We start from the raw sequence: 25,738 nt of genomic DNA on the forward strand, positions 1-25,738 counted from the left end.
TAAAGTTCTGAAAGATTTTAAATGACTTATAAAAATAGGAAGATTGATTTAGTTTTGTAAAGCATTCTGGGGGTATGAGATTAATTAGGTCACCTTTAAAAAGTTGTTCACCTGCCTCTTTTTACAATTTGCCCCATTTCAAATTCCCACTAAAACAAGAAACATATAGGCTGATAGATTAGATAGACTGAGAGAGATAAAGAGAGAGAAAAAAAGAGAGAGAGACAGAAACAGAGGGAGAGACAGAGATGGGAGGGGAGAGAGATGAACAGAGGAAAAGAGAGAGGAGGAAGGGAAAGAGAGAAGAACAGGATAGAACAGGACAGAGAGAGAAGAGGGAGCATTCATTATTTATTATGTACTAGATATTTTGCTAAGCACTTTATACAAATACAAGCAAAAAACAAAGACAGTCCCCTACCTCCAGGAATTCAAATCTTGTTTTTAATTTCTTTAAAAAATTCTGATCTTAAACACCAAAACCAAAGCATTTTCGTACATATTGAAAAATACCAAAAAGAATTCTATATGAAACTATGAATCTCCATTTCATATCTATTTTCCCAAAATAAACAACTGACAAATTTTACATGTTACTTTCAAAAATGTTCTGCTTATTGGTGTTTCCTTATGTTTTCTTCTATACAGTTTTTTAAAAGTCATAACAGCCTTCTTTTTGGGGAAAAGGGACATCAATATTGCTAAACACTCTCTTTTCTTGAATGGATTTCTGCAATCACCCAAAAAGGGAAAAAATAATTCTTGTATCAACTAAGTATTCTCAAGCAAAATGAGTCCTCTTAGGGTCTAGGTCCAAAAATGTATTTCTGTACCTTGTATCTCTCTCTTCTCTGTCAGGAAGTGGATTTAACATGCTTCGTCATAAGTCCTCTGGGAACATGGTTGGTCATTTCTTTAGTTCCTAAGTCCTTCAAAGTTATTTTTCTTTACAGTGTTGTCTGTGTACAAATAATTTTCTTGGTTTTGATCACCTGTCAATTCATTAGTATAGCCCATTCAGGATTCCCTAAAATTGTCTTTATCATCATCTTTCTAAATTTCTTTGGGCTTTTGTGTTGGCATTTCAAATTTCCTACTCAGCTCTGTTTTGTTTTGTTTTGTTTTTTCATCAAAAAAGTCACCTTTTCTATGTTATTCTTGACTACAAACCTTTCTCTCTTTTACCTTTTGGAATACTGATTTCCAAGATCTCTTCTGGGTTTTGGTAGAAATGGTCTGCTCTTGTTTTGTCTTGAATAAAGTTCCTTGGTATTTGAGCTGCTTCTTTTTGGATGTTTGCAGTACTTTTTTTCTTTAATATGGGAGTTCTTTATTTTGGCTATGATATTCTGGGACTTTGCCTTTTAGGGTTCCTTTCAGAAAGTGATCAATCAATTCTTTCTTGCTTGCTTTTTTTCTTTCTTTCTTGCTTGCTTTTTTCTTTCTTGCTTGCTTTCTTGATTGCTTGCTTGCTTTCTTGGTTTCCTTGGCAATTGGGGCTTGCCCAGGATCACACAGCTAGGAAGTGGTAAGTGTCTGAGGTCAGATTTGAACTCAGGTCCTTCTGACTTCAGGGGTGCTCTATCCTCTGTGCCACCTAGCTGCCCAAGCCAATTCTTTCTTTCACTGTCTGGTTCTAATAAAGTTAGACAGTTTTCCTTCATGATTTTTTGAAATGTATCTAAACTTTTTTTTAAAAGAAAAAAATCATTTTTTCATTGATTCTTAAATAATCTTTTCAGTTATCATATTTTATATTTTCTTCAATTTTTTCAATCTTTTGATTTTGTTTTAAATATTTCTTGTTTTGCCATTGACTTTTGCTTGGGAAATTCTAGTTTTCAGGGACTTCATTTCTTGGAATAAAGTTTTCATATCACTTTCATAAGCTCCTTATTCTCTTTATAATTCTATCTTCAAGAATTTTTAATTTCATTTTTTTCTTACTTTATTTCTTCTAGGTATTCATATCATCCTTATTGAAAATCCATTTCCCCCCTTTGAGTTCCTACATGCAGTTATTATGGAATTGCAATAATTTTTGATCTTGTTGATATTTTTGATTTATTAATCTTTCTACCTTGAAGTGAGGCTTTGTGCTGAGTTCAAGCTCTGTTGTCTGTTGCACTTCTGGGTATGGTGGTAAGTGCTGTGTGTTTTCATCCTGGTCCTATGGGCTTTTGCAAGGACCTCTATCTTTCAGACTTACCTAATTGTATCTTTGAGATTCATTGTGCTTGATCTTTGGGGTTTTCTCTGTTATTTTGTCACTATACTACTCATAGCACCTGAGGCTGGGTGCTCTTAGTCTGAGCACTATAGTACTCTGCTGGTCATTATACTCTCCCTGGAACTTCCAAGGTCCCTACCATGGATTTTTCTGACTACACTGGAGTTTTGTCAGAGAAGTCTGCTGTTCTTGCTGTCTCCAGACAGAAATACTTGAAAGTTATCCATAACCCAACTCTGATTAGGTTGGTATTCTCTTTTCTGGAAAGACCCCATTTCCTATCACCTGTGAGCATCTGGCTGAGTTTTTCTAAAATTCTGGGATAGAAGATTCATTGGTTAAATTTACTTTCTTGATTATTATTTGGTCTGATGTGAAATTCAGGGTTTATCTGGTATAGGTAGGCATTTAAGAACTAAGTGGTCTATCTGCCATGATGGTATCTATCTTGGAAAGAAGTTTCATTTCTTTAGATGAATTTACTCAATGGTCCTTTTAGGGCCTGAAGCACTTACTGGAAAGATGTGGGAGATCAAAATAAAGAGGACCATAGAGAAGACTGGGGGGAAAAGGTATTCTGAGTAGTTCAGTCAAGGTTGGTGCCTTGGGCAAGTGAGAAAAATAAAATAATTCCAACTGTAAAATAAGGAGGATAAAAAAAGAAGTATAGCAGAAAACTTAAGTATATTGTAGAAGTCTGTGAAGTCAGTTACTGAAAATAACTCCAATACCTTCAAACTTATAGCTAATATCTATACCTAACAGCAAGAATAAAAAACTTGCACTCCCATAATTTCATATGGAATATCATAATAACTATTATTATTATTGTGTGTGTGTTCTTCAGGATTGTCTGATGCCAAAGATAATTGCCTCATTTGTCTTGCTCTTGTTACAATTTTGCTTATCCATTTGGCCCACAGACAGAGTGCTGGAACTGGCATCAGGAAGATTTGAGTTCAGTCTTGGATACTATCTAATGTGGGAGCACTGGGCAAGTCACTTAACTTGTCTGCCTCAGTTTGCTTCTTTATAAAAATGAGGCAATAATGCCTACCTTCCAGTGTTACTGTGAGGATCAAAGAGACATTTCTGAAGGAATATGCAAACCCTAAAATGCTATATAAATATTGAAATTGGAAAGAACTTTGAAAATCATTTAGTTAAATACCTTCTTTTTGCTATATGAGTAAACTAACAACCACCAAGATCAAGAGACTAGCTGAAGGTAACACAAACCAAGCTGGATTTTCAAACTCAGGTGTCCTGATTCTAGTGTACTTTCTCTTATACCACTCTGCTTATGTACTGGAGTTAGGAGACACCGAGGGATAAAGTGTTATATGACTGAATTATTATTGATGTACACTTCTCCCCCCAAACCCATCCTCTTTATGAACAATAGTTAATTTCACTTGCTGTCCTATAGTACAAAATCTCTGCATAGCATCCTCTATTCCATTGCCTTCCACATAAGACTTAGTGTCTCGACTCTTTTCTAAAAAGCAGCAATGATAGTCATCATCATCATCAATAACAAGTAGCATTTATCATGACATTTACTAAGTGCCAGACACTGGCACTAGAGATACAAAGAAAGGCAAAAAAGCACTTCCTGCTCTTTCGGATTCTACAGTCTAATGGAGGAGCCAATCTGCATATAACATATAAAACATATTCACTGTGAATGGAAGGTAATTTCAGAGGGAAGGCGCTAGCAGACAGGAGATGAGGCAGAGTGGTTTGAAAGGTCTCTTGCAGAAGATGAGATTTGAGCTGAAAATCTAGAATGGAACCCGGGGCATTCGAAGGTCGCAGGTGTTCCCAGCCAGTTCCAGGCCCATAGAGCCTGGGAAAGTCTAGAGCAAGGCCCCATACTAGGCTCTTTCTTAGGATGGGAACCGTGGTGGTAAGCTCCGATATATTTCTTTTTTGCATGGGAGGGGGTGGCGTGTGGTGTCTAAGGAGGGGGTACTTTCGTACTCGCGGGCCTTCTTCCAGCTCTACACTGTGCTACGATTGCCTCCACCCGAATTGATGCGGAGGGGGCTGCATGTCTCCCAGATATGTCTCCAGGCTCCCAATGTCACAGCGAGTTCTGCGCCTACACCGCGCCTCCCGGCTAACTGACTTAGGTCTGCGCTAGGGCTGAAACCTCTTCTCAGGGATAGTCCTGCATCTCTCTCCGCTAGCCTCGGGCTCTGCGTCCTCAGTACCCCCTTCCCAACTAAGCAGGTTAGGGCTATGCGCCCTTCTGCCTTTCTCTGAGGGTTCGACTACGCCCCGCGCTCCTTTCCCTTTGGATAGCTCTGCGCCCTCCCGCCTGTGCTTCTCCCCTGTCTTGCGCTGGGTTCTCGCTACCTTCCCATTCGCTTTGGCTCCGCGGGGGGCTCCTCTCTATTAGGGCCATAGTGTCCCATCCCCCATCGTTCCCTCGCACAGATAGCTATGCCACAATGCTGTTCCCAGTCCGGGGACATTCTCCGTCCTTGAGCCGCCAAGAGACCTGCCGCCCCCTCGGCCGGGATTTGGGAGTGAGGGACTACACCGCGGAGGAGGAGGAGGAAGAGGAGGAGGAGGAGGACGAGAAGGAGGAGGCAGCGGCGACACCTCCTCCCCTCTCTTCCCTCCCCCTCCCCCTCCTGCTCTCCCTCCCTTCTGCCCCTTTCCTCCCCCTCCTCCCCTCTCGCCGCTCCCCTCCCCTCCCCTCACGGTGCCGCGCAGCGGGGAAGGACAAGGGGACTGCAGCGGGCCGGTGCGGACCCCGGGCACTTTGCGCACCGGGGATCGCTCCCTTCGGTCTCCGCTCCTCCTCCGTTCCCTTCTCGCCTCTCACTGCTTCGTCCCGGGCGGTCTATCGCCGCATGGTGCTGGCCGCAGCCATGAGCCAGGAGCCGGAGACCAGCGGCCGCGAGCAACCAGACAGAGATGCCCGCACCCTGGCTGCCTCCGCAACCGCCGCCCCCCCAGGACTCCTGGGACCCCAGGGCCACCGAGGAATGCAGCAGCCGCTGCTGCCGCCACCTTTGCCACCGCCAACACCGGCGCCTCAGGCCTCCTTGCCTCAGATTCTCCAAAAGTAAGAGGATGGGGAGGAAGGTGTGTGTGTTGTATGTGTGTGTGTGTGTGTGTGTGTGTGTGTGTGTGTGTGTGTGTGTGCGCGTGTGTCTGTGTGCGTGTGTGTGTGTGTGTGTGTAGGCACACCCTTTAGATACCCCCTTCCTTTGCTTCATCTTTCACCCCAAACAGAATTTTTGCTATGCTCTCCCTAAGGCTTATGGCCAAGACAAGTTTTCCTGAGAGGAGATATGCTCCTTATTTGAATTAATCTGGTTGTGTGTGTGTGTGTGTGTGTGTGTGTGTGTGTGTGTGTGTGTGTGTCTTTGTGTGTATGTTTGCAGAGGGATGGGGGTGGGGGCGGGCAGGGAAATACCTAGAGCCGCACATCAGTCCACAGGGGTGCAGACAGACCTGTTTCCCCATCTCCTTGTCCTTCCTATTCAAGGGATGTCCCTGGAATTTCTCCAGGCTGGAACAACTCAAATCGGAGGAAAATCACAGCCGAGTAGCTCGCCTTTTGGTGAGCTCCCTGAGAGCTTCACTGGGGCATGTGGATGTTGGTGTGTACTGTTTTTGTATGCGTCGTGTGTCACACACACACAATTCCTAATTGTAGGCAGAGAACAAAACAGGGAGATTGGGTGATGGTGGGTGAGGAGGATTATAAGCAATTCTTTTTTGTTTATTTGTTTGTCTTTGATTTTTCCCAAATAAAGACAAACTCCTTTTTTTAGGAAGATCTTCACCAGAGGAGCTTAGCATATGGGCTACGTTCTCGCATTTATGTCGAATGCCATCTTGTAGTCATTGTGAACGAAGTCACTTTTGAGGTGAATTTCGGGGGTTTTATTTTACAGGAATGGAATTCGTTGGTAGTTTGTGGATGTTTAAAAATTTGAAAACATTTTAAAGGTCACTTGGGAAAAGGGAGCAGGCAAAAAGTCAAAGGTAGCACCGGTTATTTTTGCTCAGTTTGAATTTTTCAGGCATTGGTTTTAAGGCCTACTAGGCTGATACCTTTTTGTATTCCCTTCGAGGTGTACATGCCTCTTTCCTGTAATGAAATATTCAAAATTGTTTTTAAGAAATATTAGAAGGTATGAATGTGAAGTATGTGGGAGAAACAGGACAACCAGAGAATTACAACAATATATAATAAAACTTTATAATGAGCATACACAAATAAGTGATTTAATGCCCCACTCAAGACCGCTTTTCAAAAAAAAAAAATGTTTTGACACTCAGAATTGGACAAACTTCTTAAAATATGTTGAAAAGTGTCCAGATGTTATAAATAAGTGGCAGTAAATTTAAATTCAAATTCTACTTCTTTGAAGGGCTGGTATATAGATCAGTGAGAGAATAGGGAAAATTTATATTTGTCACCAAAGTTTTTTGACATCATGACATCTACAAAGTGTTCCCACATTTCTTTTTAGAGTGGCAAAGTAAATAGTTTCTACAGTAATAAAGTGTTTCGTTAATTATTATTTAGTATTTTACTAATAGCTACTTTTGCTTTAATTGGACATCTTGTGAAACTTTCAACAGTTGGTGATTTGAAATGATAATTTAATGTAATTGCTTTTATTTTTCTGAAAGTGTAATTGTTATTTCAAATATGGCTTGAAGCATATTTGATGGATCATGTAACTTAGAATATTAATCTTTGATGAACACATAAATCATTCCAAGAAAACTATTTTAATATAATGTGATTTTTTTTGAAAACTAAATTAACCGTAGTTAATTGAAAATTTTCTAATGTCTTTACTTGTAGAATCAACATGTAAAGGGAAATTATGTTTCATGATAGTTTATTGAAATAATTTTAGTATGATAATTAGTAAACTTTTGTGCCACATGTTTTTAGTTGGAAAAAAAGAAACATTTATTTTTATAAAACCCATATATGCATTACTGTTTGTCTGTGAAATATAGCTTGAGCCTGAGGGTTTTGGAGGAAATTAATTTACTTAAAATTGATTTTTAATTGCCTTATGTTTAATATTTTTCTTCCTGAAAGCCTTTCACGTCATTTAAAGATGCATTCCACATTTTTGAAATGTATCACTTTAAAAAATAAGGGGGAGTTTTTCAAAGATGGCCCCTGATACCTATGATCCTAATTGTAGGCATCAAGGAACACTTTTTTGGGTTTGGGTAATGGCGCAAAAGGCAGGTGCAAAGCCCAGGGACCAATGAGTTTTTATCAGTGAGAGCTGATGTTTACGTTACAGAATCTTTCTTTAGCTGGATGATTTGGGACCTGTCATCCCCTCTCTACATGCTCAAATACCATTGGAACTAGGCATAAAATGACAAGCCTTACAGGTCCATCTTTAATGCGCTGAAATTTGATCTGGTTATTTTGAGGCAACGTTTGCATAATTCAATCTGAGCCACCATCTTTATATTATAATTAGTCGCTCTTTACACCGCCATCTTTGAAAAAAGGTTATAGAGAGAGTTAAATTCCACCACAGAGTAAACAATTCAACTTTTTTTGGTTGGTACATATTTTGAAGAGAAGTTAGTAAATTAAAGTCTTAGTTAAATTCTCAATGAGGGGAATACATATTTTATTATTATTATTATTATTATTATTATTATTATTTTAGGAAACTTCTCCCCTTTCCAATTTATAAAATGAAGTAATTAAAGCACAATTATGGAGAGGGGCTTTGATCTGCATAAATAAGATGGATACAATAATCTGTTGCTTTGAAGGACTACGGAGATACTTTCACATACTTTGTTAATATTTGCCGACTTTCATCAGTAATGTTTGATAAAATAAAGGTGCTGCCTCATAATCTTATCTAACATTTAAAGTAGCTTTACAAACATGTGAAGTGAAACTCTAAGATAATGACAAAGAGTTTGAAATATGGCTAATGGAAACCAGTATCTCTGTTTTATTATAAAAAAGCATATATAAAAAATAATCATTTATCTTTTGTTGTTGTTGGAACAGAGGTTCTTAAGTTTTTGTGTGTTTGTATATCAGAGACCTCTTCTGCAGTCTGATGAAGCCGGTGAACCCCTACTTTTCAGAACAATGTAAAAAATAGAAGGAATCTCTAAATTTCAGTTAGAGGCTAATAAAAATAAAGATGTTAATTTTATTCCTATCAAAGTTCAAAGATCTCCCTAAAATCTATCCACAGACTCACAGGTTAAGAAACCCCGTGTTCACAGATACTACTTCTTAGTATGTTTGTTTTCTTACTTTTATACTATAAAATTTTGAGTATTAGTTCTATCTTAGCCTCTTGCTACTATCTTCCTTTAGTAATTGTTACAGGAACTGATAAGATAGTGATAATAATTCTTTTTGTGTAATAGTATTTTGCACTTAAAAAATCAGGTAAAGGAAATTGAAAGCGTCATCTGATTGAGTTTAAATGAATGATCAAACCATTTGACAGAAGGTCATCATAGTAATACATGAGAGAAACCTGGTATGAGCGTTGGAATTCAGAAACTAAATTTTTATGACTTAACTGACAAGAAATATTTAGTTGGATAGTGGACAAAGATGTATGGAATGGCTGGTAAAATGTGTCTGACATTTTACACAGATTCTTCTGAGGACAAAGTTCTAATATTTTCTTTCCAATAACATGGAATATTTGACTTGCTGCTATTCAACTCTATTTGCCTACTGACTTATAAGCCATTATATGACTTGTGCTTTTGTTTAATACTAAAAAAATTTATTGGAAAATTCCCACATAAATGAAATGGTCATACCATTCTACACAATGAACACAGAAATTATAAAAATTATTTTATGAGGTGAACATATTTTTATAAAGTGAACAAATGGATGAATAAAATATATGATTACTGAGATGTACCATCATGTATGGGACTGATGTGTTATAATACTGGGTGTTTAAAAGCCTTGAAATGTTAATTTATAAGCAATATAAACATGTAAAATAGCAAATGTTTGTTTTGCTTTTGATAGACTGAGTTGCTCAGCCCTACCTTTATGTGTGGTTTGTGAACACACTTTGTCCCCTACAGTTTTGTTTTCTAATGTTCAGAGTTCTATGAATAATAACGAGATGAGATATCTTCATTATCTTCATAACAGGCAAAGTGCATATAATGTATATGTGTAGAAAACATGAAAAGAAATAAGTAATTTCAGATAATTGTAACTTTGTATATTCTGAATGTACTTTTTAGGTTCTGCCTATCAGTAGGGGCAGGATACAGGCAATAATAGTGAAAGAGTGTAATGAGGGTCCATTAACTTTGAAAGACATATATCTAGAATTCAGAGAAATTTGCCAGAGGAATATTACCTCAACAATAAAGTTTAGTGCTTTTTCAGCATTAAATTTTGCCTTTAGGAAAGACAGAATTTCAGACATCTGGGCTTTAAAAATCTCATCATTTGCGGCCAGTTTTAGAAGAAATAAGGATACACATGTTGGAAGAATTTTGAAAATTTTAAATACCATCTTAAAGTGTACATAAGATAGGAATTCAGAAGGGCAAAACATCTGAAAGAATAAAATCACTTTACTCAAAAGAGGGAAGGACAGAAGTAAACTTGATTACAGGCTTCGGAAGAATAAAAGACAATAACAGGTTGTTGTTTTTTTTTTTGGGGGGGGGGTTAGTTGTTTTTTGTTTAATAATTTTTAGGAGAATTTACCTTCATTGTTGATTTGGCACACAGGATTGGTATTTAGATGATAAGTATAGTTATCCCGTTAGGAGTTTTTTTCAAGTCCCCAGAGAGGTCAGTAATATGAAATGTAGTACATTATTTTCATTAGTCATGGTAAGGGGCTTTATTACACATGGTGCACAGAGCTGTTATTAAATTGTATTTAAACTGGTGCCACAGGGGAAAAGAACAGTTTCTCTGTGTGAGCTCTTATTCTTCTATCATTTCAGTTTTGCTCTTTTCTTGCCTTTTTTTTCTTTCTTTTTTTTTTTTTTTTAACTAAGCTGGAGGTTTCAAAATCCTAGCTCTAGTTACAGTCTAAACTATATTTTATATTCTTAGATTTCTGGGAAAAGCTCAGGGTACTATTCAAAATGAAATAATGCCAAACTGTTAAGCTTTTTTCCCTTTTCCTAATTTTCCTTTCTTTTTTTCCCTCTTCTTGCATTGTTTTTTCCCTTCCTTCCTTCCTTCCTTCCTTCCTTCCTTCCTTCCTTCCTTCCTTCCTTCCTTCCTTCCTTCCTTCCTTCCTTCCTTCCTTCCTTCCTTCCTTCCCTCTGTTTCTCCTTTCCTTTCTTCCTTCCTTCTTTCCTCCCTTCTTTCCTTCTTTCTTCTCCCCTCCCTTCCTTCTTTCCTTCCTTCTCGTTCCCCTCCTCCCTGCTTCCTTCTTTGTTCCTCCCTCCCTCCCTTTTCCCTCTCTCTTTCCCTCCCTCTCTCCTTTCCTTCCTTTCTTCCTTCTTCTCTCCTTCCCTCTGTTTCCTTTCCTTCCTTCCTTCTTTCTTCCCTTCTTTCCTTCTTTCCCCTCCCCCCTCCCTTCTTTCCTTCCTTCTTTCTTCCCTTCTTTCCTTCTTTCTTCTCCTCTCCCTCCCTTCTTTCCTTCCTTCTCCTTCCCTTCTTCCCTCCTTCCTTTTTTTGTTCCTCCCTCCCTTTTTCCTCCCTCCCTTCCTCCCTCTCTCTTTTCCTTCCTTCCTTCTCCCCCTCTCTACTTTCCTTCCTTTTTTCCTTCTTCTCTCCTTCCCTCTATTTCTCCTTTCCTTCCTTCCTTCTCCTTCCCTTCCTCCCTCCTTCCTTCTTTTTGTTCCTCCTTCTCTTTTTCCTCCCTCTTTCCCTCCCTCCCTCCTTTTCCTTCCTTCCTTCCTTCCTTCCTTCCTTCCTTCCTTCCTTCCTTCCTTCCTTCCTTCCTTCCTTCCTTCCTTCCTTCCTTCCTTCCTTCCTTCCTTCCTTCCTTCCTTCTTTCTCCCTTCCTCTCTTTTCCTTCTCCTTCTCCTCCTCCTCTTCCTTTCAACCAAATTCAATATTCTCCACATACCCCTTCTCTGGCTAGCTACAAGGATTAATACTCAATAAAGAATTTAGTACAACCAAATTAATAACTAGGTCAAAAAACAATATTGTAATGACAATGGACCTTGAGTTTGGCCCATGGATTATAGAATAAAATGAAAAGAAATATAAACAAAGGTGGCTGGTCTGAAGTCTCAAAGGGAAAAAACATAAGCAGAACCTATTTCATCATTCCAATTACCTCCAGTCCACCTTGCCTGTCAGGAGTTGGGAAAAAACTCTCATTCCACAATATGTTTAATCTAATTTTTGTTACCAGCCACAGCAATGATTATGAGAGCCCGGTCAATATGTATATACTTTTATATGTTTTAACATAGATAAATGTTATTAAGTTTTACAGCTATAATGGGTGATAACCATATTTAGAGTTAGAATGTAAAAAACTTTTGCAGAGAGCAAAACAGAGTAATCTGTTTTTCAGAATACGGGTAAAGAAGTTAATGCATGATTCATATAAAGAAATACATGACAAAATAGCAGGGAATTTCCATTTTATTCCACCAAAGTTGAGTGGGTTTCAGATGTATGACTATATTGTCTATAGGGAAACCCAATATTTCTCTTCTGCAGTTCCCACTGGTGAGAAGGCTGGGAAATGTTTGCTTTAATTAAGAAGTTGGATTTTTAATCGGGTGTGTGAATTTGATCTCTGAAGCTGTGGCGGGGGTGTTAGTGCTGTGCAGATGTGTGCTTTTGCATGATGGGTGGTCAGGACAGAATAGAACCAAGAAAGAGAGATTCTAAAAAAATTCATTATTTTACAGGGGTTTATGGTTGGTTTTAATCACTATTATTTGGGGAGAAAATAAAGGGAAAAATATGTTATTTTAGATTAGGTTAGTGCACAGTCATTTGATAACTTCTTATTAAAATCTTTCTAGTCAAATAATGCAGTCATATTCACTGGTTCCCCTCTTTCTATTTATCTCTTCTGGTCTTGCAAAATACCCTGGTGATTTACGAGAAAACTTTTCCATCTTTCTGACAGCAGTCAGTAGGGGCAGTGGTAGTATACATTGATGCTAAGGCAATTTATAGGCAAGAAGGGGACAATTGAACAATTTGTCTTAAACAGACTACACCATATAGTTTAAATTGCTTTCTGTAAGCTTCCTTTGTATTTGGAGGTAGAAAGCACAGAAAGCACAGACTTAGTGATATGCATGGACTGGACTTCCTGCCCCCAAAACAATTTCCATGCTTCTTTTCTATTTCTTATTGCATTTCATTAAGGACACCCCAGAATTGTCATTTACTCCCAGACTCTTCCTTCACACATGATTTTCTTTTGATTTAATCAATCATCTATCAAGTCAAAGACTACATAACTTATAATGTCTCAAAATGGAAAGCTACCATGTTTTGTTGAGATACTTTAAACATTTTTAGAAGGGGCAGTACCCCTATAGATACTTTTCTATGTGCATGAATATGTATAGGCATCACAATGTAGAGTTATTAAAGCAAATATAGTCTTTTCTACATTTTAACATGGAGAATTGTTGCTAACTTTGAGCTGTAATGGGTGATAACCATAGTTAGAATTAGAATGCAGAAATTTTGATAAGGACTTACTTGGGTGAATAAAAATATATTCTGAAATTTAATCATAAAATTTTATTTTGGAAATGACTAAAAGTCAACTAGTCTAATCAAATTATGATTCCTTTCTATAACATCCTTAAGAAATGATCATTTGCAATCCGAAGCTTTTTTGTGACAATGAACTAATTATCTTTCAAAGTAATTCATTCCTTTTTTCTACAGTTCTGATTATTAGGAATCTAGTTCTACAATTTTAATTATTAGGAATCTTTTCTTTAAGTATTATTTCCATATATTGGCCATAGAACTGCCCACTAGGAACCAGACAGATAAGCCTTCTCAGTTTTCTCCATGTTGACTCTTTACATATTTAAAGACAATATTCATGTCTCCCTCAATCTTCTCTTCTCATTACAGTTCTTCCACACAATTCTTGTAGTTTCCCTAAGTTTATTGCTGGTTGTTAGAACTGTGTGAGAAGAATATCTTGTGTAATGATGAAAAAGGGCTTGGGTGATTTTATTTTGAAGCTATATTATCAGAATTTGTCTTTGGAGTAGGTAAATTGTACAAAAAATTTTACATGATGCTGGAGTTTGTCATAAATAAAAATGAGTATCTTTCCTGAAAATTAATTCCAAACAAAATAATGTTTTTAACTGAATCCTTGAGGAAAGAACATTGAACTGGAAGTCATGAGGTTTGAATTGAAGAGCTGGTTTCACAATTTTTAGCTGTGTGACTTAAGGCAATTTTTGCTGTCTCTCTGCTTCTTAGTTTGATTTTTGTAAAATTGGTGAAACTAAATTGTTTCTAACGTTAACATTCTAGAATTACATGACAAGGCATGGAAAATAATTAGTGTCCTTTATCAAATTTAGTAAGATTTATTTATCATCCCTTAAAAACTTTTAGGTGTATAGGCATGTATCCATTAGGGCATACTAGTTGTATAACCCTTCTGTTTACCTCAGTTTCTTCAACTATAAAATGAGGACAATAATAATAGTATCTTTTCTTTAGGATCATATAATATATTTGTAAAATGCTAAACACTGTCTGGCACACAATTAGTATCATGTAAATGCTTATTCTTTCACTGTAAGTTAAATAAAAAATTAATGACTAGATAAATGCATTTTTCGTTATTTACAAAGGATATCACTCAAAACCTAGTTCCTTGATTCTGTGATTCACAGATATGTATAATAATGTTAGAAAAAATTACATTATCCTTTTTTTAATTTGGAAATTTTTAGTACAAATAAGTATATTGGAGTACCAGATTATTATGATTTAGTTTACAAAAAGGCTAGTATTATTTATTTATGAGTGATTATATGCTTAATGTGGAACATGATATATTAGTGGGAAAGTCTTAAGATTTTCCCTTATTAGGAAATTTGCTTGTGAGATATGTAAAGGAATTTACAATATATAATTGTATTGTTATCAGTATTTACTATGCTGTGTTGATCTATAGTGTGCTTTGAGAAGATGCTATTCACCTATAATAACAACAGAACATTTCCTTTTTTCCTTAGGAAATTTCCAAAATTTTTCTATCTTTTTTTGAGGAGTCAAAATACCTACATAACTTGGTATAAGCCTGAATCTTGCTTATGTGACTTATTTTTTTCTTTAAGCCTGCAGATGCCACTAGCACTCACATGTCTTGCCTTTTCTCAGGCAGCTACATAATTGATCATATTCACTATGTCCTAAGACACTAGAGAATCATGATTTAATACTTGAAAAGTACAAAAATGAGAAAAGAAAGATGAATTATGATCTATAGTTTATTTTTTAAAAAATATATATTTTCATATTGTGTTTGGGCTAATGAGTCCTTTTATTTAGAATCCAGGAATTCACCTCAAATTCAGTCTCTTCATTTTACAGATGAAAAAAACTGAGACCGTGAGAGATAAAGTGATTTATCCAACCTAGATCTCTTGAGTTCTAGACCCATATATTTTATGCTGTGTTAATAAGCTTTTCTAGAAAGGGAATTTAGAAACAGAGAGAAAGGAACAGAACCTGTTTATGAATTAGTCATCGATCCTTTTAGCTCTGGTTTGTCATACTTCCCCTATCATGATTCAGCAAAGTGTTCTTCAATGTTTCTAATCAACTTTTTGCCTTTCCTAGGTCCCCTAGGTCCCTCCTAGGGGTTGTCTTTCCACACCTTGGCAGTAGATATGCTCTTACAAGGTCACCTTCCAAATTTTGCCTTCTAGCCAAGCAGAAATTTAGCATCAATCTGTCTCTTTCTAGTTCAAGATTAGTTTTCAATGAACATGCAGATACAATCTCTTTAATGGGAAGAAAATACCTTATTTTCAGTACCTCTGAAGGCATTCTGTTGCTACTCTCTTTTTGAACACTGAAAAATAAAGTTTACAATGAAGGGTTACTTTTAATATTTTTATTAACCAGAAAATAATTTAATTTACTGATCTAAAGTATACTATAGATACTTGTGATGCCTACTTTAAATAACTATTATTACTATAAAAGTTGAAAATAAAAGAAGTTTAAAATAAAAATTTTAGATAAGTTTATGAATTATGTACTTGTTATTGAGATGGAAATAGTGGATTAGTTTAAAACAGAATACTTGGGATGGTGAAACCAAACATCTAATGGTTCAAGCTTTATTTAATTCTACTATGGACAAAATTTTTGTGTTGAGTGTTGGGAATACAAAAGTAAGAAAGACATAGGGAAAGGCTTCCCATGGAGCTTACTGTCTAAAGGAATACATAAGGTATATACAAAAATAGGTGATATAAGACATAATTGGGCAAGAAGGTGTAAATATGTACATGGAACAAATAACACAAACTTGCATTTTAGAACACATTTATGCTTACAATTATTTTCATAGGCTTATAGAGTTTCCTTTAGCCCTAAGGAAAACTTGATGGTTTCTAGTTACTAGATTGTGTCCAGAGCCTATTCCTACCAAACTTCTCCAGCTGAAAGCTAAGTTCAACAATAAAGAATATAAGATTTTTAAAAAATATTCATAAACCGGGCAGAATGTCTTGACTGGAATGGAAATAAGTTGAAACTACTAATTTATTCCATTCAATATTTCAGATACTTTATTAAGCATTATTAGGTTGGATTGACTTTGATGAAAGTCTTTATCGATAATCGAGTCACTAGTCCAAGCCAGTTTAAAAATAGTGATGAATTGCTCTGTAGCCTAATGTAGAAGTATCCTGGAACTTGCTGCTGACTCCCACTTAGTACATCTTTTTTAGATTTAAGTTACATATCTATTTTTACATATGCCAAATAAGTACCTTTGGTATAATAGGTATTTGGCATAATAGAGTTGGAAAGTTCTTTGGAGATCTTTTGGAGTTCAAGCTCCTCATTGTACAGATAAAGAAACTGAGTCCCAAGATAATATAGATAGAAAGCAGCCAGACAATAATCCAAAACGAGGTTCACTAACTTCAAATCCTGTAATTTATTAACTTTTCCAAGAAGACTGCCAGCCTGACAGGGATGCTCTGAGAGCAAAAGTGATCATTTTGGTACAAATCCTGGATTTGGGGGGCAAAGCAGAGGCAGTTGAGGAACTCTTATTATGTAAATTCAAGATGTAATATGATTATTACATTGTTATAAAAACTGGCCTCTTTAACATTAAGTATCCACACTAGAAAAATATAACTTGATAAATATAAAATTTTAATATAAAGGTCTAGATGAGACTACTTTGAAAATAAGTAAAATACTTTTTCAAAATAACCTAAAGAAAGATTTTTGTTTTGGAGTGTTTGGTTCTAGCTGTATATGCTCTTATTTTAAGCTGAAATCCATACCCCATTTTAAATTCCACAAGCAGATATAACCAGGCATCTGATATGCATGACTGGCAAGACCTGAATTTGAGGCTAGGCAGAGAGTATATAAACAGCATTAATCCTCCAAGCATGTGCTAAAATAATAGCAGGCATGATTGTTTGATTCAGAAATTAAGTGTATGCTAGGATTCCCTAGATCTCTGCCTCAATTCAGAAAACCATAGAATGTGTTTTATCTAAGAGGTCCAACCTTTCAAGGTCTGGAGCAGGAAAGTGACATGCCTAAGAACAATGCAGCTAATTAGTGACTTAGGTAGAATCCACAATTCTTGCCTCCCTTTGCTTATTTTTAAGAATAAGTTTCATTGATTACAAATTTCAATTAAATTTTCATCACTTAGTTTTAAATCTGTTTTTACTGATTTTCATATGATGATTATATAATGTGTTAAGTACTCACAGTGCTCAGAATGAGAGGGGTAAGTGAAGAGAAAAAGAGAATGATTCTCTTTACAGTTTAATAGGTGGATAAAAAACACACAACACAAAGACAGACACACATAGAACTGGAGTGTACTGTAACCCTAGCCCTAAAGAATTGTAAACCAGTGCCATATGAAGTCTAAAAAGTTCAATGTTGGGAGAGAGCATCTGAATTGGACTTCAAAGCAGGGATTCTTAACTTGAACTTGTTTTTGTTGTTGTTTTCCTATTTGGGGGAACTATATTTCAATATAATTGGCTTCCTTTGTAATCCTGTATATTCTACTTTTTAAAAAATATTCTTAACGGGGGGCTATAGGCTTTATCAAATAGCCAAAAGTGTTTGTGACATAAAAGAGAGATTTTAAATATTTAAAGATAAATTTAAAGGATTTATTATAACCCAAGAGCTAAAAGGAAACTTAGCAATCATTTAGCCCATTCTCTTCATTTTGTAGGTGGAAAGTGATGAAGTATGACCTGTTTTATGTCACAAAGATAATAAATAGAAGAGCCATAACTTGATTCTGGGTAATATGACTTCAAGCCACAATGCAAGTGTTTCCAGACTTTCCATAACAATGGTCCATTTTTAAAAAATAACAACAACAAATGATTACCTCATTCTTTTCACAAAACAATTTAAGCAAATAATTTTAGGTGGTGTTTTATTTTTAAAAATCAAGATTTTGTTATAAAGTTATAATATGCCAATATAAAATGGGGTAAAATATTAAAATAATATAAATAATTGCTGCACCACTGTCACTGTCACAGGGATAGAAGAGACATTTGAAGTCTTCTGGACTAACACTTCTTGTTTAGGGCAGCAAAGGGGTTCAATGGATAGAGTGCTAGGTCAGGAGTCACTAAACCAGGTCTTCTTTGTCTAAAGTTAAGCATATTTTTCTTTGAAACCAGCAATGAGGAGTCACACTGTAAGGGAAGAGAATGTAAATATTTTATTGAGGTGTGGACATTTAAACTCCTGGTGGGAGTCAAGCCAAGACCTAAGGTTGATCATTGGTTATCTTCCTGGGACATGTGTAATCCAATGGAAGGGTTTGGTACAACTTTAAATTTCAGGTTTTAATTGAAGAGACTTGAAAATATATCTCCTGGACCTCCAGGATTTCCAGAACTACAATGGATAGCTAACCTCAGTAGCACAGCAGACTTGGGGGTAAACTCCACCAGCTGGTTATTAATAAGTTGATAACTTCTGAGCAATTTCTTCTTGCTGATCCAGAAAAGATTACTGATGGCACTTAAACCACCTACTCTTCTATTCATCTTCACTTGACTTTTTATGTCTTCTCTACAATTGCCATGTTTTTTTTGGAAGGAGGAAGTCAAGTCTAATCAATAAAAATAGATAAATGATTAATAGGCAGAGTAAAATCAAGAAGTCATCTACAGGAACAAACATCTCTGCAGCTAGGTCTCTATTAGCATCAAAAATGAATCCCATGAAGTAGTTGCATTATTCAGATTTGTGTGGTGTATTTCTACTGGTCTGGAAACAACTTCTGTATTTCACAAAATTATAACTTCAAAAAAATAAAATGCATGTAACCATCTCATGATCTTCAGTATTAGTACTAAATGGGATTCATCTTTATTTCTTACTGTAGTTTTTAATTGATATATTTTGCTTTTGTTTCACATTAATTTGAAATATAATCCTCCCCAATTTTGCTACAAAATCCACCCATTTTAATGAATACTTAAAAAAAAAGAGGGAAAAAAAGAGTTCAACAAGAACAATATATTAACCATTTCTGATAGTATATGTAACACTCTATATTCACAGTTCTCTAACTTTTTGTGAAGAGGAGCCAAACTTATTAATTATAATGACAATTTTTTCAGTTTTTTATATGTTATATAGTTTTTATTGGTAACTTTTGTTTTTATATTATACTTATATCTGGATATATCTTCCTCTGCCATCTAGCAAGCCATTCTTTTTTTAACAGAAATTTGAAAAATAAACAAAATAAACCAATATATTGACATATATATATATATATATATATATATGTCAATATATAATATTCCATGTTCACAGTTCCCCCACCTCTGTAATGAAATGGAGAGCCATATTTTCTCAACTTTTTTCTCAAGTCTATTTTTAAACATATCATACATTTGTTCCTTTTCAGGATGCTACATTCCAAAGTGTCCTTTATATTCTTTTTCACACTCGGTCCACCATTTTCCTTCTTCATGTTTTTTTCCCCCCCATGGACATCCTTCAAATCTAAAATGTACTTTCTAATGTTTGCTCCAAAATGCAATTTATGTACCACCTTCTACATGAAGGCTTTCTTGATTCCCATCAACAGTTAATAACCCATCTTTTTAACTACCTTGAATTTCTTTATATCTATTTTATATGGACTAATGCATGTAAATCTCATTTCTTCTCATGGAATATGAATTTTTCAAAAATAAGGATTCTGTGTATTTGCATTCTAGAATCTAGTAGCTTAATAAATATTGTTGATTAATCTTTGGGGCCAGCCTTGGTCATTATAATTATATATAGTACAGTGGTTTTTGTTTTTGTTCTCTCCATTTACATTGATATAGCTATTGTGTATATTGTTTTCCTAGTTGCACTTATTTTAGTTGTCTTGGATTCATATAAGACTTCCAAATGCTTCTCTAAAATTGTTAGTATTTGTCATTTCTTAAGATTCAGTATTTTATTATTTCATTACATTTATGTACCACATTTTTTTTAGCCACTCCTCAATCCACAAATAGTTATTTTGTTATCACTGAAATACTAGATAGCTCAGTTTGTTTCTACTTACATTAAGCATGATATTTTAAAACATAACTTTAATTTTATTCAGAACTTAAACATAAAAATAGTATTTCCATGTATACAGAAGATAAAAAAGGAATGCATATAAAATCAAGAATCTTTTTGATGCTGCTTTCTTTGAAAAATTATATATTAAATTCAGCACATTAATTTTACAATTGTTCTCTTTTATCTTTCTTCTGTTCTATTTTGTGCATATGAATATATTTCAATGACCCACTTTTTGAGGAAGTCACTGTTGTTAACCTCTCCTCTGCCTACCATTCTTTTTTTCTTTAAAATAAAAGAAAAAATCCTCTTTTTGACAAATAAAGTTAAGCTAAACAAATCCACATAATGGCCATGTCTAAAACCATTTATCTCCTTTTGCACTTTAAGTCCATCACATATCTAGTTGAAGCAGCATGGCATCCTCTGGGAGAGAAAAGAGGGTTCATATCAAGCATATCAAACCACCCCCACTGCCTGTATCACCACCTCCTCTCAGATCTTGATGAAAATAGCATGGTACTCTGCTCCCAAGAATGTTGAAAATAGCAATATCTTCCAGACCACTGGCACTTCTTCCTGCCTGTTTCTCCCAGCCATTGTTGGGAGAGGAGAAGGGGTAATCATTGTGAGGAAGGGCCTCACTTTTTTTACTACCAGTAAATGGCATCAGGGACATGGGCAGATCTCATCAGTTTGCTCAGCTGATAGGGACTTTTGGGAAATGGTGATGGCATTTAAAGGATGTATCTTGGAGAGGCTTTGGAGCATGAATAGACATTTAATGACTGCTTCTAGTTGGCTAACCATGAAGAAGAAAACACTATGATTGGCTTCAGAGGCATTCAAAAAGACTTGTTCACTTCAGTTACTTCCTCTTTTGTCTCTCTTGCTCTTGGGAGAATCTTGACTCATTCAGGTATCCAGTGGTGGAATGCTGCCTTGTGCATTCAAAAGGTCTAGAGGATTTCTTGGCATCCTGACATTATTGAATCCCTAGGTTTTGCAGCCAGTGCAGCATTCGTGTCCTTGAGAGCAAAAATTGCTCTTTGAGAGCAATAATTGAGAGACAGGCAATTGTAGTTGGAGTTCTGGCTCATGTGGCAGTCCTACCACATTCAGACATGAACTTGGTGGGACTATGGCTATATATGAATTAAGCTAAATTTTGAAACCTATTTCTTCAGAGACTAAGATGGTATAGAGTAGAATGTGCTTTTCCTCCATTTTGGGGGGGGATATATGTATATATTTATATATTTGTTCTTGCTATAGTTTTGAAATAAATATCCTGAAGTTAAAAACTAATTGATGTGATTAAATGAAACTGGGATGCTAGTTACTATCTCCTAACAATGTCCTAACAATGGGATGGAACATAGCCAGATGGGGCTTGAGGCAGTGATGGTAGAGAAGAGAAACCCCAACCTCAGAAATAATCCCTGAAACTCTAAAGAGCAAATGTAACTGCCTGGCTCTGGTAGTGGGAACTAAACTATATACTCTACAGTGCCAGTCTTAACTGCTGACTAATTGGCAAATAAGCTCAAGAGCCCTGGGAATGGAAGCATCCTCCAACCATAAATCTTATTTCCATCCCAATACTTAAAATCATTGTCTGGAAAACCATATTCAGTGGAGGTGAAGCCTAACAACTGCATTTTTAGGTTCTGCAGCCACAGCTATTGAAGATCTAGAAAAGTAAGTTTTCTTACTGTCAGATGGTTCAAAATCAGAAACTAATAATGATTTTTATTACTGAAAAAGATGTATCTACTTTGCTGCTCCACCTTAAGGACCATGGGACCTTTCCCTCTGATTTGCAACTGAAAACTCTTCCATATATTTCTCCTCCATTAAAATGTGTTCTCCTTGAGAGCAGGTGGGGCAAATAGGTGATGCATCAGATAGAGTGCCAGACCTGGAGTTAGGAAGACTTATCATTCTGAGTTTAAAACTGGCCTCAGATGCTTACTGGCTTTGTAATCCTGAACAAGTCACTTAATCCTATTTCTCAGTCTCCTCATCTGTGAAATGAGCTGGAGAAGGAAATGGCAGACTACTCCAATATCTTTACCAAGTAAACCAGAGACTCAACAACAATCTATAGGCTTATCTCCTCTCTTCTCTTCTTCTTTATTCATCTTCTTTCCAAGATTAGGAAGTTTATTTTGCTTGTGATCACTCCTTCTTCATATTATCCTCCATCTTAATACCCTTTGCTTCCCTTTTGAATTTGACATTTCTACACATAATTCTTTGTGTGTAAGTATAAGCTTCCCTGTATTTTGCCTTCCTTTGCTTCAGATAAAAGTGAGGTTAATGTGATGTCTGTTCCCCTCACTCCTTATCATATTTCTATAATCTTTCCATGCACCTCAGTTATGAGAAATAGCAAGTTTCACTCTCTTATACATCTTTTCAACACTAGTATATTCATCTTTCCCTTTTCTTTTCTGTCTTAAAACCTCAGAACAGAACCAGTCCACTTTTAAGAACTTGGTTTTTGTAATTTGATTGTCTTAACACCTTTTAAAGACATCAAAGTTCTGAAGGGACACTGTTCTTTTCTGCTGAATTATCATAGAAGTCCTTCAAAGTTTTTAAAGGTCCTTTAAGTTTTTAAGATTAAATTTTAATTTTCTTCAATCAATGAAAATCTACCTTCTCTCTCTTCCAATCCCTTCCTCCCCTTCTTTGAGAAAGAAAAAAATTAATTCTCCTTTGTACATAGTCAAGCAAAACAAATTTTCTTTTTGGTCCTGTGGGAAAAAAAAATGTCGTAAGCTATTCTCTGAATTCATCACAGCTCTGTCAAGAGGTAAGTAGCATGTTTCATTATGAATCTTTTGGAGTTGTGGTCAATGATTGCACTAATCAGAATTGTAAAGCCTTTTAAAATTGTCTTCAGATTTATGTCATTCTTGTATTAATTATTTTCCTGGTTTTGTTTATTTCTTTATGCATAGATTCATGTACCTTTCTCAGATTTCTCTGAAGTCATCTCTTTTATCATTTTTCATAGAACAACAATATTCCATCACACTTTATACAACAACTTGTTTAGCTGTTCTCAAATTATTGAGAATCCCCTCAGTTTTCAGTTCTTTCCAACTATAAAAGAGCTGCTATAAGAATTTTTGTACCAAAAAATCATTGATCTCTTTGGACTATAGACTTTTGGGAATTGCTTTTCATAATGGTTGAACCAATTCACATGGTTTTGGGGTTTAGATAAGTATCACTTAACATATTAAGATAATATCCATTTGTTTCTATATTTATCAGTGTTTTATCAAATTTTTTCTTGATTTCATGATATGTATCACATGATTTTTGTTGTTCTCACTAACATGTCAGTTATGTTTACAGTTTTCCTAATATTAACTCAGATATGAATTCCTGGTATAAATCTAGCCTTGCCAGAGTATGATTTTTTTTGTGATGTTGTTGTAGTTATCTCATTAAAATTTTAGGCTAAAATCTAGGTAGCCAAATAATGCAGTGGATAGAGCACTAAGCCTAAAGTTAGAAAATCCTGAATTCAAATTTCATCTTAGACACTCACTAATCATATGACATTGGGTACATCACCTAACCTTCATTTTCTCTACTGTAAAATGAGCATAATAGCAGTGCCTATCTTCCAAGGTTGTTGTAAGGATCAAATCATATAAAAATACTTGTTAAAAGTGCTTAGCACAGGGCTAGCATATAATAGACCAGTGGTCCTCAAACTTTTTAAATAGGGCTAGTTCACTGCCCCTCAGACTGTTGGAGGGCCGGACTATAGTAAAAACAAAAACTCACACTCTGCCTCCACCCCTCAGCCCATTTGCCATAGGCGGCATCTGGCCCGCGGGCTGTAGTTTGAGAACTCCTGTAATAGACCCTAGGTATATATAATCAACCTTCAACTATTGTGAGGGTAACATTTCTAGAAAACAGCACAAAAGTAAAAAAATGCAAATGTTGATATGTTGAATCTATGGGAAATAGGGGATTGATTAGATTCCTGCAACTACCAAAAACTAAAATCTTTCTCAGATATTTTTGATAATGTACCTTTCTGTATATAATTTTTTATCACAAAACATTAATCCTGATAAAATAACACTTTTCCTAACACAGGAACCTACAAATAACCCATAAAACACAGTATACAAAATAAAATTTGTAACATATAAGACATTTTTTCTTGCTAGTAATTTCCTAGAATCCTGTGACCTTTTGTATTAATATCTCATCAAAAATTTTTGATTTCAGACAATATTCACTAACACATAATAGTACCATATAAATATAGTACCATAAATATTTTACTTCTTTTTCCAGATATACTGAAACATTGATATGTTAAAACCAAACTTACAGCCCACAGTAGTTGAAAGCACTGAAAGGTGAAGTTTATCTAACACCTTTATTTTCTCACTTTGGGGCATAACTGAAAAACAAAATTTGAATTTTAATGGAAAACAATGAATATATTCAATGAATGCATAGGAAGTTCTTTATTCTATAGTGTTATGGTGAACAATACCAGTGGAGTGCCTATTGAAATACTAGCCACTTATTAAACTTATACACAAATTGGGCCTCTCATTTTTTCTCTGCTATGCATAAGAGTGAATATGTGTGTCTGCCAATCTGAACATAAAAATGGGTTACTAGTAAAATATTTGGAATGCTTAAAGTCATGAATGCACAAATGTTGAAGACTGATTGTAAATGCTAGAAAAAAAATTTTTTTTGTATTTCTATTCACTAGGGATAATTTTATTTTTCTGTTTTGACTCTCCATGGTTCAAAACCATATTGGTATCACACAAGGAATTTCATAATATCTCTTCTTTTCCTATTTTTCAAACAGTTTTTGGAATATTGAAGCTTATTATTCTTTTAATGTTAATAAGATTTACTTGTAAAACTATCTAGATCTGTATTTTTTTTTTCTTTTGGGAGTTTACTTATGACTTGTTCAATATTTTTCTCCCTGTGATTCAGTTATTTGAATTCTCTATTTTCTGTTCTGTTAATCTGGGCTTTCATATATATATATATATTTGTATATATTAATGCATTTTAGATAATTAGTCTTATTAATATATAATGGAATGTAATAGTTGCTAATGATTTCTTCTGTTTCTTCATTGTTTGTAAAATTGCATTTTTCATTTTTGGTATGTCAGTATTTTGATTTTCTTATTTTTAAGTGGTTAGCTAATTGTTTATATTTTTAAAACAGCTTCTAGTATTATTAATTCAAGAGATTTTTACGTTCAGTTTTATTAATCTTTTAAAAATTCTTAGAATTGTTATTATTTTGGTTATATAATTGGTGGATTTAAATTTATTGGTTTTCTGGAGTTTTTTGGTTGCTTGTCTCATTATTTGATCCTCCCTCATTTTCTTTTATTGATGAAAGTATTTAGAGATAAAAAATGTTCTTAAGGAATCCTTTTTTTTCTGCATCCCTCAAATCTTGGTATATTATTTTATTGTGGTCATATTGTTTGTTTCTATGATTTTTCTTTAACCTTTAATTCTTTAGAATTAGATATTATTCTTCAGTGTCTCTTTATAAAATATAATTTTTGCCTTGTAATCTGTGAACATTTTACTTGTGCATTTCTATATTTGTATGTGAGGTTTTTGTGCTGATAATCAGTATTAGTAAAAGTATTATGAAAATATACACACACACATATACACTTACACACATATATACCCTTTTT

The 25,738-nt window shown here is 35.1% G+C and overlaps 1 protein-coding gene across 3 annotated transcripts in view; it reads left to right on the forward strand.

The window, feature by feature from the left end:
- Window positions 1-3,853: 3,853 nt before the first annotated feature.
- Window positions 3,854-25,738, forward strand: part of RBM20 (RNA binding motif protein 20) — a 227,809-nt gene continuing 205,924 nt past the window's right edge. The window contains exon 1 of one of the 3 annotated variants that reach the window (XM_074295574.1): window positions 3,854-3,924. Coding sequence is in view for 1 of the 3 variants with exons in the window: in XM_074295571.1 (XP_074151672.1) it covers window positions 5,095-5,309 (215 nt within the window). In the remaining 2 variants the exon portion in view is untranslated. Of the gene's footprint in view, window positions 3,925-3,964; window positions 4,140-4,913; window positions 5,310-25,738 lie in introns of those variants that run through there. The other 2 variants (XM_074295573.1, XM_074295571.1) reach the window with 2 other exon arrangements.

This window comes from Sminthopsis crassicaudata, chromosome 2 (assembly GCF_048593235.1).
Source record: "Sminthopsis crassicaudata isolate SCR6 chromosome 2, ASM4859323v1, whole genome shotgun sequence".
NCBI classification, from domain to species: domain Eukaryota; kingdom Metazoa; phylum Chordata; class Mammalia; order Dasyuromorphia; family Dasyuridae; genus Sminthopsis; species Sminthopsis crassicaudata.